A 21764-nucleotide genomic window follows, 5' to 3' on the forward strand; every position below is an offset into this window, starting at 1 on the left:
CACTGACCCAGCCTCCTGTGGAGAGTGACCACCGACCCGACCTCCTGTGGAGAGTGACCACCGACCCGACCTCCTGTGGAGAGTGACCACTGACCACTGACCCAACCTCCTATGGAGAGTGACCACCGACCCAGCCTCCTGTGGAGAGTGACCTCTGACCACTGACCTGACCTCCTGTGGAAAGTGACGACTGACCCCTGACCCGACCTCCCATGGAGAGTGACCACCGACCTGACCTCCTGTGGAGAGTGACCACTGACCTGGCCTCCTGTGGAGAGTGACCACTGACCACTGACCCGACCTCCTGTGGAGAGTGACCTCTGACCCGACCTCCTGTGGAGAGTGTCCACTGACCACTGACCCGACCTCCCATGCAGAGTGACCACCGACCCGACCTCCTGTGGAGAGTGACCACCAACCTGACCTCCTGTGGAGAGTGACCACTGACCCGGCCTCCTGTGGAGAGTGACCTCTGACCACTGACCTGACCTCCTGTGGAGAGTGACCACTGACCACTGACCCGACCTCCCATGGAGAGTGACCACTGACCCAACCTCCCATAGAGAGTGACCACTGACCACTGACACGACCTCCTGTGGAGAGTGACAGTCGACCCGACCTCCTGTGGAGAGTGACCTCTGACCCGACCTCCTGTGGAGAGTGTCCACTGACCCGGCCTCCTGTGGAGAGTGACCACTGACCACTGACCCGACCTCCTGTGGAGAGTGACCACTGACCACTGACCCGACCTCCCATGGAGAGTGACCACTGACCCGACCTCCTGTGGAGAGTGACTACTGACTACTGACCCGACCTTCCATAGAGAGTGACCACTGACCCGACCTCCTGTGGAGAGTGACCGTCGACCCGACCTCCTGTGGAGAGTGACCACTGACCCGACCTCCTGTGGAGAGTGACTACTGACTACTGACCCGACCTCCCATGGAGAGTGACCACTGACCTGACCTACTGTGGAGAGTGACCGTCGACCCGACCTCCTGTGGAGAGTGTCCACTGACCCGGCCTCCTGTGGAGAGTGACCACTGACCACTGACCCGACCTCCTGTGGAGAGTGGCCACTGACCACTGACCCGACCTCCCATGGAGAGTGACCACTGACCTGACCTCCTGTGGAGAGTGACCACTGACCACCGACCCAACCTCCTGAGGAGAGTGACCACTGACCACTGACCCGACCTCCCATGGAGAGTGACCACTGACCCGACCTCCTGTGGAGTGTGACCGTCGACCCGACCTCCTGTGGAGAGTGACCGTCGACCCGACCTCCTGTGGAGAGTGACCACTGACCCGACCTCCTGTGGATAGTGACCACTGACCCAACCTCCTGTGGAGAGTGACCACTGACCCGACCTCCCGTGGAGAGTGACTACTGACCACCGACCCAGCCTCCTGTGGAGAGAGACCACCGACCCGACCTCCCGTGGAGAGTGACCACCGACCCGACCTCCTGTGGAGAGTGACCTCTGACCCGACCTCCTGTGGAGAGTGACCACGGACCTGACCTCCTGTGGAAAGTGACCACTGACCCAACCTCCTGTGGAGAGAGACCACTGACCCGACCTCCCGTGGAGAGTGACCTCTGACCCGGCCTCCTGTGGAGAGTGACCACTTACCCAACCTCCTATGGAGAGTGACCACTGACCTGACCTCCTGTGGAGAGTGACCACTCGCTCTCCTCTGCATTCGCCTTGATGTTTCAATCTTCTCCGATGCTTTAATCGCCAAGAAATGGAATCAATCATGGCCCCACACCCTGTCTCTGGTCTTCTTCTTGGGCCAGCTCGTGCTCACCATCCTCTCCTGGGATTTTCTCAGGGAGAACAGAGTGCTCAATCACTCAATAGAACTCCAAACCATAAGTCACAGGCTCCAACAGTTGTTGAAACACATTTAAGGTAAAAAGAATAAGTAAAAGACATAGAAAAAATTATTGACCATCTGGAAGATGTCACCTGAGGAATCGTTGTTCTCTGGCGCCATCTTGGTCCACTATATAACCTAGTGTTGTCTAAGTCAGCGGTCCCCAACCACCGGGCCGCAGAGCAGGTGCTACCGGGCCGTGAGGAAACGATACGAGTCAGCTGCACCTTTCCTCATTCCCTGTCACGCACTGTTGAACTTGAACATAGGGTTGCCAACTGTCCCATATTTGCCGGGACATCCCGTATATTGGGCTAAATTGGTTTGTCCCATACCGGACCACCCTTGTGCCGTATTTCCCCTGGTAAGGTAGAGCGTTCCTGTGAAACCTTTCGTGCCGAAATGGCGTGAAGCGCAGAAGCAATTACCATTAATTTATATGGGGAAAATTTTTGAGCGTTCCCAGACCCAGAAAATAACCTACCAAATCATACCAAATAACACATAAAACCGAAAATAACACTAACACTATAGTAAAAGCAGGAATGATATGATAAATACACAGCCTATATAAAGTAGAAATAATGTATGTACTGTATAGTCGGGAAGATTAAGCCAAAACCAATTTGTGGAAAAAAAATCAGCACGTATGCACATCACGCATACGTACACAGGTGCCCGTGCAAGGCTTCATGGTCATGGTAGTCTTTCCTGGGGTAAACACAAGTGTCCCGGGATTTGACTGCTACTTTTGTCCCTTATTTGGGAGTGAGAAAGTTGGCAACCCTAACTGTAAAAGACACGTTGAGGTGAGTATAACCCTACTTGAACGCCCCCCCGGTAGGCCGGTCGGCAAGGATATTGTCAATATTAAATCGGTCCGCTGTGCAAGAAAAGTTGGGGACCCCTGGCCGAAACCAAACTGGTTCAAAGGTCACCTTGCCCACAGGTGTGGAGGGATATGGGGCAAATGCAGGCAAAGATGACAAGCTGAGACAGGTATCATAGTCGGTATGGTAACACACATATGGAGGGTCTTGGTCCAAAACGGTGACTGTGTATTTCTTTCCATTGATCCCGCCTGACCTGCTGAGTTGCTCCAGGATTTTGTGTGTGTCGCTCTGGACTTACAGCGCCTGCAGAAGCTCTTGTGTTTGAGGTCAGCATGGAGATATTGGGCCGAAGGACCTTTGTTCTGTATAGAGTCATAGAGCTCTGTAGCACAGAAACAGGCCCTTCAGCCCATCTAGTCCATGCCGATGTGCTGTTAAGCTTAATGCCATTGACCTGCACGTGAACCATAACCTTCCATACCCTTCCTATCTATGTCCTTGAAAGTGGGTCTGTAGGTTTTGGAAACAGTTCAGTGTTGAGGTGAGTGAAGTTATCCACACTGGTTCAGGAGCCTGGTGGTAGTAGTAGGGTAAAAACTGTTCCTGAATCTGGTGCTGTGTGACCTAAGGCTCCTGTACCTCCTTCCTGATGGTAGCATTGAGAAGAGAGCATGGCCTGGATGGGGTGTTGGGAGTCCTTGATGTTGAATCCTGCTTTCTTGTGGCGGTGCTGCTTGTGATGGGGAGAACTTTCCCTGCGATGGACTGTATCATAAACATGTCAGCCTGTGATTTGACTGGGAGTGCTCTGTGGAAGGTTCTGCTGCATTGCGCTAATTCAGGGAGCTTTATTGTCATGGGCGGCACTTCTGGAGCGAGGACAGGGAACAAGCCCCTGTAGGCATTCGTACTGTTGACGTCCGTGGGTTGGATGGCCAGTTCTTAGCCCTCTGCGGTGTCAGAGCAGATTGCACTAATTAGTGTGGGTCTACCATTGAAGTGACAGAGTGTACGCTTTGTCCAGGGTGACAGTGTGTGCACACTGTCCAGCCCTCCAGTGCTGCTCACTAAGGCAGAAAATCTCAAAACAACTCGACGAGTGAACGTTGTCAGTTTGAGCAGAACTGTCCGTAACATTCTTTATCTACCTCCCCGTCCTGAATCAGCTCTGTCCCTGGTTCTCAGTCACATCTCATTCCTGGGATCCCTGGTGACGGGGTGACTGCCTATATTTCATTAGGAGTTTGAGGAGATTTGTTATGTCACCAAAGACTTGAGCAAATTTCTACAGATGCACCGTGGAGAGCGTTCTGACTAGTTGCATCACTGTCTGGTGTGGAGGGGCCACAGCACAGGATCGGAAAAAGCTGCAGAGGGTTCTAAACTCAGCCAGCTCCACCGTGGGCACCAGCCTGCCTGGCATCGAGAACACCTTCAAAAGGTGCTCCCTCAAGAAGGTGTCGTCCGTCATTAAAGACCCTCACCATGCAGGGCATGCCCCCTTCTCGTTCCTACCATCAGGGAGGAGGCACAGGAGCATGAAGGCACACACTCAATGATTCAGGAACAGCTACTTCGCCTCCAACATCAGATTCCTGAAGACAGGAACACTATCTCACTATTTTGCTCTGTTTTTGCATTATCTATTATACCAAAAGCTTCTCCGTGGATTGTCACCTTGTCCTGATGGAGAAGCTTGTGTGGTCCTGTGATCCCAAGAGCGATGCTGTCTGGAGCTATGCTCCTGGTAGGGTCACCCATGGCGGTAGGGTCGAGGGTGAGGTCCCTGACAAAGAACAATCCAACCAAGATCTCAATGGTGGAACAGACGGACGAAGTTACTTCGAACTCAGCGGCTGTGAAGGCGGATGAAGGCTGTAACAAATCCATCAGCTCCAATCGTCGTGGTTTCCATGCCATTGGAATCAGTTGGTTGATTTGTGAAGTATCGTGTGCTTCTTGGAGTGCAACATCAAGTACACGTTAAACAAATACACGCACAGGCGTCTTCACTCTGTGGGCCACTTCATCAGAACGAAGACTATCATCCTCGACCTCGAGGGATAGCCACGACGACGAATACCAAAAGCCCATACAGGATAGTAGCAGAATGAGGCCATTTGACCATCAATTCTGCTCCACCATTCCACCATGGCTGATTTATTATCTCCCTCAACCCCATTCTCCTGCCTTCTCCCCATCATCTTTGACACCCTTACTAATCAAGAACCTATCCACAATACCATAAGATGTAGGAGCAGAATTAGACCATTCAGCTCGTCAAGTCTGCTCCTATCTTTTAATTAATTATATATTCTTATTGTAATTTATAGTAACTTGTTTGCCTTGCACTGTGCTACTGTTATAAAACAAGTTTCATAACGTACTGTATGCCACTGATAATAGGTCTGATTTAATTCTGATTCTGACACCCACCAAAGGCATCTTTCCTTCTCCAGAATCCGAATCAGAATCGGGTTTAATATCGCTGACATATGTCGTGAAACTTGTTGTCTTCGCGGCAGCGGTACAATGCGATACACAGTAATAGAAAAAACTGTGGATTACACTAAGTATATATGTACTAAATAGTTAAGTAGTGCAAAATAGAAATAAAAAAGTAGTGAGGTAGTGTTCATGGGTTCAATGTCCATTCAGAGATTGGATGGCAGAGGGGAAGAAGCTGTTCCTGAATCGCTGAGTGTGTGGTTTCAGGCTCCTGTACCTCCTTCCTGATGGTAACAATGAGAAGCTCCCATCAGACAATGCAAGGAGTACGCCACTGAGTGAGGTCCATGAGTGAGGTGGGAACAACATGAGCTTAGATTAAAGGTAAAGAGTTCAATTGTTTGTCACACGTTCATCTATGATGAAATGCGTTGTGTGCGTCAACGCCAAGCGCAGTCCGAGGATGTGCTGGGGGCAGCCCGCGAGTGTCGCCACATTTCCAGAACCAACATAGTTTGCCCTCAACTCACTAACACTAACCTGTACATCTTTGGAATGTGGGAGGAAACTGGAGCACCCGGAGGAATCCCACGCGGAGAATGGTGGAAATTGAACCCTGATTGGTGCAGCAGGAACTGAACCCGATCGGCTGGCAGAAATAGAATTGAACCCGATCAGTGCGACGGGAATTGAACCCGATCGACATGACAGGAATTGAACTCCGATCAGTGCTGCCACTAACTGCTATGCTTCTGTGCCGCCTATGTCACTAAGAGACTTCAATAGCCTCAGGTTCTAACAGGGGCTGCAGGTACAGTCAATCCAGCGGAGACTGAACTCATGATTCTGGCTGCTTCCTCCTTCCTTTCCAGTCCTGATGAAGGTCTTGGCCTGAAACGTAGACTGCTATTTCCCCTCCATTGATGCTGCCTGACCTGTTGAGAGCCTCCAGCATTTTGTGTGTGAGTGTGCCTGTGTTGCTGAAGATTTCCAGCATCTGCAGAATCTCCTGTTGTTCCTCATGTTCCTGTTATTTTTTTTTCAGCGGGATGCCAAAGGCCACTATCTGATCGATCTCCTCTGCCGTCACATGAACCTGCTGGAAAAGGACTACTTCGGAATCAGGTTTGTGGACCCTGACAAACAGAGGGTAGGTTCTGGGAGAGCCTGTGGGCACCAGTCGAGCGCTGTCACAGTCTTTTGTGCCCTGGCTTTTCCCCACCGAATCTCTTCCCCTTTTATGTGCTGTGAACAATGCCTTGGTTTGAAGCCGTGGGTCAGCCTTCATTCCCTTGTATGGTGGGTCAGTCTCAAAGGGCTGAATGGACTTCAACATTGACTCTTTGCCTCGCTAAAGCTTCCCATGCACCTTAGGAACAAGTGGAGGCCAGTCAGCCCTTTACAGCTGTTTTCCCATTCAGTGGAATGTGGCTACTTGATTTCTACCTGCCCAGGTCGATAATCCCACACCATTAAAATTCTATCAATCTCAATTCTGACATTTCCTCTTGGACTCTGTTTTTCTTTGGGGGGGCAGTGGAGAATGTGTGGGGGACTACTTCTCAAAAGGTCTATGTTCTTGACTTAGTCCACCTGATCAGCTGCCTCACGGACCTGTCATGTTAACTTCGGCATTCATGGGCAGACACCTGTAAGAGTGGAAGAGATGATCTTGGACAGAGAGGCCAGCGCGCTTACCAAGGAGCAGCCTGCTCCCCCTTGCATGAACAAGTGGCACGGCTAAACTCGACGAGGCTGACTCCAGTCCTGATGAAGGGTCTCAAGCCTGAAATGTTGGCTGCTCACTCATCTCCGTAGATGCTGCCCGACCTGCTGAGTTCCACCAGCGGCTTGCGTGTTTTGCTCGCTCTGGATTTGCAGCATCTGCAGAATCTCTTGTGTTTATGAAGCTGACTGCTCTACACGCTTCATGCAGGGCCCAGGAGCAGGCTGAGTCCTCAGAGGGAAACTTTACGGTGTTTGGCCAGATATCATGGGGGAGGGAATCGTGTGGTGTTCCTCCATTGCTTATACTCTTGGAGCACTCCAGAGAGCGGAGCGCTAGATCCGACACACGAGTGCGCTCTCAGAGATCTCCCCTTTGGGTCGAGGACTTGCCTGCATGTGAGAACGGCACCAGTTGAAGAGGGGTAGGGAGAAAAACCAAATTCTGATTTTCTGGCCGTCTTCACCAAAACAAAATCTGTTCTTCTACCTGAATACATTTTGTGGGATCTTCCTGTGCACAAATGGGCTACATTGCAACATTGTCTGCCCGTCAGAGGGAAACTCTGTTGGTGAAGTGATTTGGGATGTCCTGAACAGTGGGGTGGAAATACAGTCCAGATGAAGGGTCTCAACCCGAAGTGTTGACTTTTCCACGTCCCTCCACAGATGCTGCCTGACCCGCTGAGTTCCCCTAGCACCTTTGTGTGTTGTCTGTCTTTTTAATATATTTTCTCTCCGAAGTGTATCAAGGCAAACAGTCCATCCCGTCACCGAAGGACTGAGGAGCAGAACTCAACGTGAAATTGGAGGTGAACAGTGAAAGATAAAAATGAGATGGAAAATAAAAAGAAATTTGACAAGCTAAAAGACGTTCAGCAAAAATGTCTAGAAATTTGGGGCGGCACGATAGCGTGCGTGGTGGTTAGCACAACGCTTTACAGTTCAGCGATTGGGTTCAATTCCTGCAGCTGTTTATACGTACTCCCTGTGATCACGTGAGTTTCTGCCCATGGTCCAAAGCTGTAGCAGTGGAAGGTTAATTGGTCATTGTAACTTGTCCTGTGATTGGGTTGGGATGACTGGACGGCGCAACTGGGAGGGATGGAAGGGCTTATTCTGCGCTGTGTCTCAGTAAATAAATTCAGCAGCTAAACGGGTGAAGCTTTAAATGGAGAATTGTTCATTTTCTGGTCTGGTGTCATGAATTGTTGAGCAGCAGTGATTATTACATTGTTCAAAGAGTCATTATGCTGTAAAATTACTGGATTTTATTTTCTGTTTTGAGTTTATCAGTTAATTGTTGTGTAAATCTAAAAAGCTCATGGAATTCAGGGAGGTTAAATGCGAGAAGTTAACAGGAGAGCGATTTGTCGATTTGCGTCCATGCGGTATTGAGTTGCTGCCAACTTCTAACCACAACCATTGTTTAACCACTGCTACATTCTGTAAAATCCCAACCATTAAGTTATTGAGCACCGTTTCATTTTGGCATCTTAGGTTCTGGTTGAGTGTCAGAAAGTGTAATATTTTAGAGCAGTTCTGGAAGTTGGTGTGTGTGTGTGTGTGTGTGTGTCTGTCTGTCTGTCTGTTTGAAGATGGCATGTAAGGCATGAGTGGAAGTCCATCCATGGGGTTATCTTACAACAGAATGATTGCTCCAAAAACTTCATCATCACCAGATTCTACAACCTACTGAACTCTTGACAACTCATGTTCTTGGTATTTTTTTGTCTGCACAGTTTGCTTGTCAGAGCATATCTTATGAGGATAGGTTGAGCAAGCTAGGGGGCTTTTCTCTTTGATGAGAAAAAGTATGAGACGTGACTTGATAAAGATGTAAAAGACAACAAGAGACAGAGGTTCAGTCAGCGACGTTTTCAGAGGGTGGAGGTGGCGAGTGTGAGGGGGTGTAATTTTAAGGTGATTGGAGGAAAGTCTAGAGCGGATGTCAGAAGTAGATTTTATACACAGACTGGTGGGTATGTGGAATGCGCTGCCGGGGTGGTGGTAGAAGCAGATACATTAGGGACATTTAAGTGACTCATAGATAGGCACGTGGATGATAGAAAAATGGAGGGCTATGGGGACAGAAGGGTTAAATTGATCTTAGAATAGGTTAAAAGGCTGGCACAACATCATGGGCCGAAGGGCCAGTACTTTGCTGTGATGTTCTTTGTTCTGTGCTCTAATTCAAGTGCGTGCCCAGATACTTGCAGTACTCAGTATGGTAGACAGACACGTGAATTGCTGAAACATAGTCATAGTCATACTTTATTGATCCCGGGGGAAATTGGTTTTCGTTACAGTTGCACCATAAATAATAAATAGTAATAAAACTATAAATAGTTAAATAGTAATATGTAAATTATGCCAGGAAATAAGTCCAGGACCAGCCTATTGGCTCAGGGTGTCTGACCCTCCAAGGGAGGAGTTGTAAAGTTTGATGGCCACAGGCAGGAATGACTTCCTATGACGCTCTGTGTTGCATCTCGGTGGAATGAGTCTCTGGCTGAATGTACTCCTATGCCCACCCAGTACATTATGTAGTGGATGGGAGACATTGTCCAAGATGGCATGCAATTTAGACAGCATCCTCTTTTCAGACACCACCGTCAGAGAGTCCAGTTCCATCCCCACAACATCACTGGCCTTACGAATGAGTTTGTTGATTCTGTTGGTGTCTGCTACCCTCAGCCTGCTGCCCCAGCACACAACAGCAAACATGATAGCACTGGCCACCACAGACTCGTAGAACATTCTCAGCATCGTCCAGCAGATGTTAAAGGACCTCAGTCTCCTCAGGAAATAGAGACGGCTCTGACCCTTCTTGTAGACAGCCTCAGTGTTCTTTGACCAGTCCAGTTTATTGTCAATTCGTAAACAAAGCTGCAGATGAGTCATTGGTAAATGCGATTCATGTAGATGGAGACAAAATGGTGAGCAAGGACGTGGTGGACTTGGACCTGCTTCTGTGCTGCTGGCTCTGTAACTCTTCACTCGGGTTTAATTCTTCCCAACAGCAGTTCAAAGTTCAAAGTAAATTTATTACCAAAGTGCATATCGGAAAAAGCTGTGATACCACGGGCTCTTAACTTGGTAAGCAGCCTCATGTGTGGCACCTTGTCAAAGGGCTTCTGAAAATCCGAATGTACAACATCCACTGCATCCCCTCTATCTATCCTACTTCTAGAAAAATTCTAACAGGTTTATCAGGCAAGAGTTTTCCTTGAGGAAACCATGCTGACTTTGTCCTATGTTGTCCTGTGTCACCAAGTACTCCATAACCTCTTCATTAACAATTGACTCCAACATCTTCCCAGCCACTGAAGTCAGGCTAACTGGTCTATAATTTCTTTACTGCTGCCTCCCTCCTTTCTTAAAGAGTGGAATGATGTTTGCAATTTTCCAGTCCTATGGCACCATGCCAGAGTCCAACGATCTGTGAAAGGTCATTACTGATGCCTCCATGTCTCAGACTTAGTTGTTTTTTAGGTTTGTATGGATGGTTTTGGGGACAGTGTGGCGAGTTAGGGGTCAGGTTAGGGTTTAGGGACAGGGATGTTGGGGAGTTAGAGGTTATAAGACATAGGAGCAGAATTAGGCCATTCAGCCCATCAAGTCAGTTCTGCCACTCCATCAAGGCTGATCCCGGATCCCACTCAACCCCAAACACCTGCCTTCTCGCCAGATCCTTTGATGCCCTGACCAATCAGGAAACAATCAACTTCTCCCTTAAATATATGCACAGACTTGGCCTCCACTGCAGTCTGTGGCAGAGTATTCCACAGACTCACTACTCTCTGGCCAAAAAAAATCTGTCCTTACTTCTGTTCTAAAGGGTTACCCCTCAATTTTGAGGCTGTGCCCTCTGGCCCTGGATACCACCACCATCCCCTCCACATCCACCGTATCTAGTCTTTTCAACATTTGGTAGGTTTTAATGAGATCTCCCTGCATTCTTCTAAATTCCAGTGAGTACAGGCCCAAAGCTGTAAATGCTCCTCATATGTTAACCCCTTCATTCCCGGAATCATCTTTGTGAACCTCCTCTGGACTCCCTCCAATGACAACACAACCTTTCTGAGATAAGGGGCCCAAAACTGTTGACTATACTCCAAATGAAGCCTAACTAGTGTCTTATAATGGCTCAGCATTATCTCCTTGCTTTTATATTCTATTGCCCTTGAAATAAATGCCAACATTGCATTTGCCTTGTTTACCACAGGCTCAACCTGTAAATTAACCTTCTGGGAATCTTGCAGAAGGACTCCTAAGTCTCTCTGCACCTCTGATGTTTGAACTTTCTCCCCATTTAGATAACTGTCTGCACTATTGTTCCTTTTACCAAAATGTATTATAGTACATTTCCCAACACTGTATTCCATCTGCCACTTTTTTGCCCATTCTTCCAGTTTGTCGAAGTCCTGCTGCGATCACATTGCCTCCTCAGCACTACCTACCCCTCCACTTATCTTTGTATCATCAGCAAACTTTGCCACAAAGCCATCATTTCCATTATCTAAATCATTGACAAACAATGTGAAAAGTAGCGGTCCTAATACTGATCCCTGAGGAACACGACTAGTCACTGGCAGCCAACCCGAAAGGACCCCTTTTATTCCCACTCACTGCCTCTTGCCCGTCAGCCATTCCTCTATCAATACCAGTATCTTTTCCTGTAACGCCATAGGATTTTATCTTGTTAAGCAGCCTCATGTGTGGAACCTTATCAAACGCCTTTTGAAAATCCAAGAAAATGACATCCAGTGTATCTCTTTTGTCCACCCAGCTTGTTACTTTAAATTAGGGTTTAGGGACAGGCATGTGGGCAGTTAGAGATCAGATTAGGGTTCAGGGACTGGGAAGTGGGGAGTTAGATGTCAGGTTAGGTTTTAGGGACGGGCATGTGGGGAGTTAGAGACCAGATTAGGGTTGAGGGACAGGGATGAGGGGAGTTAGATGTCAGGTTAGGGTTTAGGGACAGGGATGTGGGGAGTTAGATGTCAGGTTAGGGTTTAGGGACAGGGATGTGGGGAGTTAGAGGTCAGATTAGGGTTGAGGGACAGGGATGTGGGGAGTTAGAGGTCAGGTTAGGGTTTAGGGACAGGGATGTGGGGAGTTAGAGGTCAGGGCAGTAAGTGAAGTGTTGGGGCAGAAGCCATGGTTCACGTTGGAGCATGCCATGGTGGAAGGCCAGTGATCCCATGAACAGATGTTGGGTCGTCAGGCGCTGAGGATGAAGATCAGCAATCCCAGTGGCCAATGGCTGAGATTGGCAGGCCCCATGGATGAGGAAAAGTGAACCCCATGTCAGTGAGTCCTAGGGTTGAGGGTCGGTACGAGTCTGGAGGTGGTCGGTACTGGGCTTGGAGGCCTGTCTGCGTGTGTGGGTGGGGTGGGGTGGGAAAGCTGTTGTTGTTTGTGTTGTTCTGCTGAACATCGTGGACATGCTGTGTTGGCGCCAGAATGTGTGGCGATACTTGTGGGCTGCCCCCAGAATGTCCTTGGATGTGTTGGTTGTTAACACAAAACAACACATTTCAATAATCAAAGTTTAAAAGTTCGAAGTAAATTTGTTATCAAAGTTTTATATGTCACCATGTAAAACCGATTGAGTTTCATTTTCTTGCAGGTATTCGTAGTAGAACTAAGACCTACAATAGAATCAGTGACAAACTACACACAAAGACTGACCAACAATGTGGAAAAGAAGACAAATCGTATAAATAGAAAATTATAATAATTATTCTTCTTCTTATTCTAAATAATATTGAGAACATAAGTGGTAGAGTCCTTGAAAGTGAAATATATACATGTGATAAATAAATGAATCTGAATCTGTAGAACTTCACCAACCTTGCAGCCTCTTTAAAGAATCCTGGCGGCCGTCCATATTAATTAATTTTCTTCTCCTGAGTCACACTGAGATCATCTAAACTCAATTACTGTAGGTCACTTCAGTGAAAGGTGAGCTTCACCCCATTCATCTTGCCTGCGGTAGACTCTAGCAGCGAGCCCGAGCGGGTTCTGATGAACAAGCAGCCCGATCCTGTCCCAGCTGCACCTCTGCTGCGGCAGGAACCAATGCAGCGAGAACGTGGCATTGCCAGACCCCAGTCACCAAATGCAGACGAGACCCTGGCGATACCAGAGCTCCAGGACAGAATCAGGTGCAGAATCAAGCTTATCATCACTGACGTACATTGTGAAATTTGGTGTTTAGCGGCAACAGTAAAAATGCAAGACATTAAACTTACTATAAATTAGAATAAGAGTGTATAAAATATAAGTAGTGAAAAAAGAGTGCAAGATAGTGAGGTAGTGTTCATGGGCTCATTTCAGAAATTTGATGGCAGAGGGGAAGAAGCTATTTTTAAAACATTGAGCGTAGATCTTCAGGCTCCTGTACCTCCCCGCTGATGGTAGCAATGAGAGGAGGGCGTGTCCTGGGATAGGGAAGGTTCTTAATGATGGATCCAGCCTTCGTGAGATCCTCACCACCCAGGCCAGGCTCTTTTCTCGCTGCTGCCATCAGGTAGAAGGTCCAAGTGTCTGAGGACCCGCACCATCAGGTTCCAGAACAGCTACTACCCCTCCACCAAAAGGCTCTTGACAAAAAGGGGATAACTACACTCATTTAAGGACTCGGTTACATTACTATTTCATGCTCGTTATTTATTGCTGTTTATTTATATCTGTATTTGCATAGTTTGTTTACAGTTAACCGTTTCTGATGTTTACAGTTACTGTTCTACAGATTTCCTGAGTATGCCTGCAGGAAAAGAATGTCGGGGTTGTACGTGGTGACATGTATGTACTGTGATAATAAATTTTACTTTGACCTTTGAACTTGAGGCACTGCCTTTTGAAGACGTCCTCTATGGTGGAGATACTAGTACCTATGATGAAGCTGGCTGAGTTTACAACCCTCTACAGCTTTTTCCAGTCCAGTGCAGTGGCTGCTCCACACCAGACAGTGATACAATCAGTCAGAATACTCTCAACCCTCTATCTGTAGAAATTTGCTCGAGTCTTTGGTGACATACCAAATCTCCTCAAACTTCTTTGTAACTTCATCAATGTGTTGGGCCCAGGAGAGGACTTCAGAGATGTTGACACACAGTGGCTGGGGGATTACAGATCTACGGCAATATGGGAGCAGAATCCCAAGGCGTTTGATGTTGGTGGAGTTGTGGACAGTCTAGAATGTTGTCATAGGTTACAACAGGACATTGAAAGGATGCACAGCTGGGCCGAGAAGTGGCAGATGGAGTTTAATCCGGAAAAGTTTGAAGTGATTCACTTTGGACAGGGTTAATGGCAGGATTCTTAGCAATGTGGAAGAACAGAGGGATCTTGTGGCCCAGGTCCCGAGATCCCTCAAGTTTGCTGCTCAAGTTGATAAGGCGGTTAAGAAGTTATTTGGTGTGTAAGCCTTCATTAGTCAGGTGATTGAGTTCAAGAATCATGACGCAACTCTGGTTAGACCATACGTGGAATATTGTGTTTGGTTTTGGTTGGTTCATAATAGGTAGGATGTGGAAGCTTTCGAGAGAGTGCAGAGGAGACTAACCAGGATGCTCCATGGGTTAGAGAGCATGTCTTATGAGGAAAGGTTGAGCGAGCTCAGGCTTTTTTCTTTGGTGCAAAGGAGGATGAGAGGCGACTTGATAGAGCTGTACAAGATAAGAGGCATAGATCGAGTGGACAGTCAATACCTTTTCCTCAGGGCAGCAATGGCTAATACAAGTCCATCACTCGTAAAGCCTTCCCCGCCATTGAACACATCTACACAGAGCGCTGCTGTAGGAAAGCAGCATCATCAGGGACCCCCACCATCCGGGCGATGCTCTCTTCTCACTGCCGCCGTCAGGGAGATGGTGCAAGAACCTCAGGACCCACTCCACCAGGTTCAAGAACAGTTATTACCCTACAACCATCAGGCTCTTGAACCAAAGGGGATAATTTAACTCAGCTTAAGTTGCTGCATCTTTATTATTATTTTTTTTTCTCTTTCTTTTTATATTTTCAGTTTATCATTTTTTGCACTTTGGTTGTTTGTCCTGTTGGATGTGGTCTTTCATTGATTCTATTGTGTTTCTTGTATCTACTGTGATTGCCCGCAAGAAAATGAACCTCAAGTTTGAATATAGTGGCGTATATGTACTTTGATAATAAATTTACTTTGAACTTTGGATTGAGGGATCTTGTTTCCCGTTGGCCCATGCAGGGTTGGCACATTCACTTGGAATCATCTTGCAAAGCTGGAGGCTGTTCAGCCCATTGTGCAATACTGACTCATCGAAAGGCTCTCCAAACAGTCTCACTCCACAGCTCCCCCATGTAACGTTTGCCCTTCAAGTGTCCTTCATTGTTCGGTTAGACGTTGCTGCTGAATCTGCTCCCATTCCCCTTCAGATGTCGGCTTGCTGAACGAGTGAGATCTCCCTTAGCTCTCCTGGCTCAGGTAACCTTCCTTTCCCTTTTACTCGCCCGTGGCCCTATATCTGAACCTGAATTAAATGCAACTTCTAATTTTCCGTGATAAAAAAAGAATGCCAGCTTCTCTAGTCTGTCTTCCGATAGCTACACAGTTACAGTGACAGTTCTTTTTAAAGGCACAAAATCATACTCGTGACGTTTGATGGTGCCATGGCAACCTTGAAGTAGGGATGCCCTTGTGCTAGGCCGAGCCAGGAATTACAGAAGAGGGACTGAGTGTGTTCCACAGGGAGAGAGAATGAAACACGCCCCACCTCTTCCGAATCAAGGCGTCTAATATTTCCCATTCTTAATGTCAAAGTTAAAGTAAATTTATTATCAACATACATATACATCACCATTAACCTTCAGGTTAATTTTCCTGCAAGTGTTTACAGGAAATAAAGAAATAAATTTATGAAAATCTATATATAAACAAAGACTGACAAACAACTAATATGTAAAAGAAGATGAATTGGGCAAATAAAAAAAGATAATACTGAGGGCGTGTGTTGTTGGGTCACATCCAGTGTGACCTCCACTGTCACCCATCAGCATCCAGTGTAACCCTCACTGCTACCATCACATCCAGTGTAGCCCTCACGGCTACCATCACATCCCGTGTACCTCCGCTGTCACCCATCACATCCAGTGTGACCTCCACTGTCACCCATCAGCATCCAGTGTAACCCTCACTGCTACCATCACATCCCGTGTACCTCAACTGTCACCTGTTGCATCCAGTGTGCCTCCATTGTCACCCGTCACATCCAGTGTAACCTTCACTGCTACCCATCGGCACCCAGTGTAACTTTTACTGCTACCCACCACATCCAGTGTAACCACTACCGTCACCCATCACATCCAGTGTACCCCCACTGTCACCCATTATATCCAGTGTAACCACCACTGTCGCCCATCACATCCAGTGTATCTGCCACTGTCACCCATCACTGGAGGGTCACATCCCATGTGACCCCACTGTCACCCATACATCCAGTGTACCCCTCCACTGTCACCTACCATTGGATAGTTACAGTCTGCCCCAGCAACACTGTGACCTGAACCAAGAACCCACCATCGCAGTTGATCTGCAGCTTCCAGAACTTTCTCCACTTTTCAGTCACTGATCCTGCAACCACACCAGGAGGCCATCTGTATGTTCCCCCCTTGACCATGTGGGTTTCCTCCGGGTGTTCCCATTTCCTCCTACAGTCCAAAAGACATACCAGCTAGGGTTAGTGAGTTTTGGGCGTTCTATACTGACGCTAGAACTGCGGGGACACTTTCAGGCTCTCGATACAAGCAACTCACTTCACTGAGTGTTTTGATGTTTCAATGTACGTATGACAAAGAAATAAAGCTAATCTTTATGTCTCTGCTTCAGTTTGTTTCCCGTTTCGTCTCTGCTGGTGATTGTGACCGAGAGGAGGATGGAGGGGAGCGGATAGGGCTGGGGCCATTTGTGGATTCTCCTGTTACCCCTCAACTGCAGTCCGGCACCCAGTCCGGGCAGATGATTGGGAATGGGCAAAGTCCTGATTGTTTGCCTGTGATAGCAGACACACCTGGTATACTGGTTCGATGGATGGGCCTCATACCCCGGTGAGATAGGGACGTACCCGTCCTAGCATGCGACGTCAGCTCCGACGGACTGGGTAGACGAGATCAACAGTGAGATCCAACGGCCAGGAAGGAGGTTCTCCAGCGCTACATGGAGAGCCAAGAGTATGATAAGGCATAGAAGTCATGGTCATCCACTGCAACTAGGGAAGACCCCAGTTGTGACGTCTAGTTGTCCCACTGGACCTGGACCTCCAAGTTTGAGAGAGTGGAACTGCCCCAATACACGGGCTTTTCCACTTTACAAACTCTCCTGCGCCGGTTTCCTGTCATTGTTGGATATGAGCTCAGAGAGGAAATGGTAAATTCAGCAGCACAGAACAAGCGGTGAAAGGGCCAAGCTTTTCTTTGGACTGTGGGAGGAAACCAGAGCACCCGGAGGAAACCCAAGCAGTCACGGGGAGAACGTACAAACTCCTTACAGACAGCAGTGGGAATCAAACCTGATCCTAGAGCTTGCGCCGTAAAGATTTACGAATTAGGAATAATACACAGAAAAATGGGTTTAGCTTGGAAGGGTATCTTGGTTTAGCATGGAACAATTGGGCAGAAGTGTTAAGTATATGCAGAGCTACATACTACATTGGAGTGGCAGGATTAAATGTTTTTACTGAGTCAAGTTAGTAATGGGTACACACTGGGCACCTTACAACGCGGGTGCTATGAACCGGGTTCACGAAGATGAAAAAACATGTGCGCTGAAAAGCCCAAAGGGGAGCCTCCCGGGTGTCGGAGGCCCAATCGAATCACCGCACGATTGGTTGGCCGCGTGCGCACTTGCCATATTCTCGCAATCGATCTGATACGGTTCACGAGAAGCCTCTTCCTTCAGAAGGACGTCCCTTTAGAATAGAGATGAGGAGGAATTTCTTTAGCCAGAGGTTGGTGAATCTGTGGATTTCATTGCCACAGACAGCCATTGAGGCCAAGTGATTGGGTATAGTTGATAGATTCTTGACTAGAGAAGGCAGGAGAATGGGGTTGAGAGGGAAAATAAATTAGTCATGATGGAATAGGACAAACTTGATGGGCCAAATGGCTTAATTTTGTTCCTATATTTTCATGTGGTTCCTGTGTTATATGAATCTATAATGTTCTTCTTTTGCAGCTAATTAGAACCACTGGGGTTTCTGAGTTGCTTCTATACGTTGTTAACTGTCTAATATTAATGATTTTGATTCTAGGATTTTAGAGCACATATGCTGCAGACGCTGGAAATCTGAAACAAAAACAGAGAATGCTGGGAATTCTCAGCAGGTCAAGCGGCATCAATGGGAATGGAACTGGGAAAGTGAGAATTTGCAAAGAGGGGGGTGGGTAGAGAGAAGAAAGAATGTCTGTGATAGGATGCAAACATAAGGTCAAGTAACAATTATATTAAAATAACCAGGAAAGCTGACAGAAATGGACAACTCCATTTACCTCTGCGGACAGAGAAAAATGAGGTGGTTTCCTGAGATGGGAAGTTAATAATCAGCTTTATTAACACTGATTTTTGTCGCAACAGCAGTACAGTAAAAAGAAATGAGTAATTTTCATCAGGGCTGGAAAGGAAGGGAGTATATGCCAGGATAAAAAGGATGGGGTAGGAGTACAAACTTTGAAATTCGACTGCTCGTCCTTCTCTATAGCTGCTGCCTGGCCAGCATTTTGTGTGTGTTGCTCTGGATTTCCAGCATCTGCAAAACCTAGTCAATGAAAGATCCGATTTCACGTACGATCAGTTGTTGCTTTCCAGTTCTGTCGGTGGTGTGTGTGTTACTGGGTGTTAACCAGGATGCCCTCTGACCCCTGGAGCTGGAATCCCACAGCTCCCACTACCTCTGTCCTATTCCAGCGTTCGGTAGGAGGTCTGGAGGAGGATGGGATCCTTGATACGGAACGTAACTGGAGCTAGAGAAGGTTTTCCATTCTCCGGGCCGTTTTTCCGAATCCCATACCAAGCCTGCAGTACGTGGCTGGAGTTTGAACTCAGTGAGGTGAGGCAAAGAAGCTATGAGAGAAACTGAGATTCCTGCTGGTTAACTCAAAGCCTGAGTTAATGAACCGAAGAAACTGGTGGACCTCAAACCTCTGTGCTTGTCTGGTCTGCCGTGCCCTCCCTTCTGCCCCTGGCACTGCGCACTCTTCGCTTTGCGATAAATCTGAGAGATCCTCCTTGTTCCTGGGCTAATGTAGAGTAGCTGGACCTGTTCCCCAGGATGGCAGAGGTTGAGAAGGAATAAGACACACAATCCCAGAGCAACACTCAGAAAATGCCGGAGATCAGGCAGCATCTGTGGAGCGCTTCAGGCCGAGACCCTTCATCTGGAATGGAAAGGAAGGGGTGAGGTGCCAGCGTAGGAAGTTGGGTGGAGAGGGAGGAATACTAGCTGGCAGGTGATAGGTGGAGCTAGGTGAGGGGGGAAGGTGGGTGTGGGAGGAAGTGATAGGTGGAAGAAGTGGAGGGCTGAAGAAAACAGAATCTGATTAGAGGGGAAAATGGACCATGTGAGAAAGGGAAGGAAGAGGGCACTAGAGGGAGGCGAGGAGAAGAGAATGGATTAGAACAGAGATTCCCAACCTTTTTCATGTCATGAACCCCTACCATTAACCGATAGGTCCGTGGACCTCAAGTTGGGAACCCCTGGGTTAGAGGGGAGAGAACCAGAATGGGGAATGGAAAAAGAGAGGGGGGGGAAGAAATTACTAGGTTAGAGAAACTAATGTTCATGCTGTTAGCTTGGAGGCTACCTAGAAGGAGGTGTTGCTCTTCCAACCTGAAGTTGGCCTCATCGTGGCAGTAGATGAGGCCATGGACAGACATGGTGGAAAAGGAATGGGAAGTAGAAGTAAAATGGGTGGCCACTGGGAAAACCCTTCTTATTCTAGCTTCTCCATCTTCCTTTCCAGCCCTGATAAAAGGTCTTGGCCCGAAATGTCGAGTGTTTATTCCTCTCCATAGGTGCTGTGTGAGCTGCTGAGTTCCTCCGGCATTTTGTTTATATTGCTCTGGATTTCCAGCAATGGCCAAGTCTCCTGTGTTCAGACACGGCCCCAGTCCCTCCTCCCTTTCGGTGTCCGGGAGTTCCAATGGTTTGCATTGCTCTGTCCCTCACCTTCCAGCCCTGCTTCCATGGATCAAGAGGAACCGTCCAATCTCCCAGACCTTCTCCCACCTCTCTCTGTGAATGTGTGTCTTCAGCGGGTCACCGGACCGTGACGCTTAACTGTCTCTTCCTGTTGTTGATCTTGCAGCACTGGCTGGATATCTCCAAGTCCATTATTAAACAAATGAAATGTAAGTTTCCAAGTTATCAGTAGTTTTTCTGGTTAAGATATCATATCGTGATTAATTCTAAAATCCAATGAAAATTCCTTATTTTACCTTTTTCTCTGTGTTTTTACCTTTTCCTGTGTTGTTCCTATGCTCTGTTGCGGAGGAGTGCAATTATGATCCCTGGGAGAAGAAATAAAGGCCTAGGCTATTTTCTAAATGTGGAGAAAATTGAGAACTCAGAAATGCACAGGGACTTGGGAGTCTTTGTATAGGAGTCCCGAAAGTTTCACTTGCAGGTTGAGCCAGTCGTAAGGAAGGTAAATGCAATGTTAGCATTCATTTCGAGAGGACTAGAATATAAAAGCAAGAATGTAATGCTGAGGCTTTATAAGGTGTTGGTCAGGCCTCACTTGGAGTATTGTGAGCAGTCCTGGCCCCTTCGAGTGTGCTGGCATTAGACAGGGTTCAGAGGAGTTTTACGAGAATTATCCTGGCTAAGGAACGGTTAACATATGAGCAGCATTTGGTGGCTCAGGGCCTGTGCTAGCTGGAGTTTAGAAGAATGAGGGAGAGACCTCATTGAAACCTATCGAATATTGAAAGGCCTAGATAGAGTGGATCTGGAGAGGATGTTTCTTATAGTGGGTGAATCTAGGGCCAACGGGCACAGCCTCAGAATAGAAGGACATTCCTTTGGAACTGAGATGAGGAGGAATTTCTTTAGCCAGAGGGTGGTGAATCTGCAGAATTCATTGCCACAGGTGACTGTAAAGGCCAAGTCACTGAATATATTTAAAGTCGAGGTGGATAGGTTCTTGATTAGTGAAGGTGTCAAATGTTATGGGAAGAAGGCAGGAGAATGGAATTAAGAGGGAAAATAAATCAGCCATGATGCAATGGCGGAGATGGCTTGATGGACTGAATGGCCTCATTCTGACCCTGTGTGTTATGGTCTTACAGAGTGCTTGAAGTGAGTATTGTAAGTGATACCACTCAGAAAATAGGCCCTTTGGCCCATCACATTCATGCCAGCCATTCCATACTAATTTCGTCTGGGTGACCATGAGGAAATGCTGAAAGAGGTTGGGTTGGGATGGGTGTTTGGAATCACCGTTTCTTGCTGCGAATACTGAGCGATACTTTGCATTAGAATTGAGCACAATCGTTGGTTATTGTGGCCTGCTGTTAGACGATGTTACCGTAACCTCGGTGAAGCATCGCTGGCTGTCCAGCAGCCAGAAAATCACTTGACTCTCTCCTCTGTTTGGCAGCCCAGCCTCCGTACACCATGTGCTTTCGCGTCAAGTTTTACCCAACGGACCCTTCCATGCTGAAGGAGGAGATAACCAGGTAGGTGTTAGTCACTGTTACTGGGTTACTGTTGTAGACATCGTCCTGACGGACGGCCTGGGGATAGTATACTCTCACTCAAATCAGTGTGACGTTCTCCTGCAGGCTGCCTGTTGGTGGATCCTCAGGAGGTTGTAGAGGCTGATTTGGGAACCACATAT

General features: G+C 47.6%; 1 protein-coding gene across 3 annotated transcripts in view; it reads left to right on the plus strand.

Annotated features, from left to right (window-relative positions):
* Positions 1–21764, plus strand: part of LOC134355799 (FERM domain-containing protein 5) — a 183399-nt gene that overhangs the window by 110075 nt on the left and 51560 nt on the right. For 2 of the 3 annotated variants that reach the window (XM_063066225.1, XM_063066226.1), the window contains exons 2-4: positions 6208–6312; positions 20232–20274; positions 21525–21603. In XM_063066225.1, coding sequence (XP_062922295.1) covers positions 6208–6312; positions 20232–20274; positions 21525–21603 — 227 coding nt within the window. The remainder of the gene's footprint in view (positions 1–6207; positions 6313–20231; positions 20275–21524; positions 21604–21764) is intronic. The other variant, XM_063066227.1, reaches the window with a different exon arrangement.

Source organism: Mobula hypostoma, chromosome 13 (genome assembly GCF_963921235.1).
Source record: "Mobula hypostoma chromosome 13, sMobHyp1.1, whole genome shotgun sequence".
In the NCBI taxonomy this organism is placed as follows: domain Eukaryota; kingdom Metazoa; phylum Chordata; class Chondrichthyes; order Myliobatiformes; family Myliobatidae; genus Mobula; species Mobula hypostoma.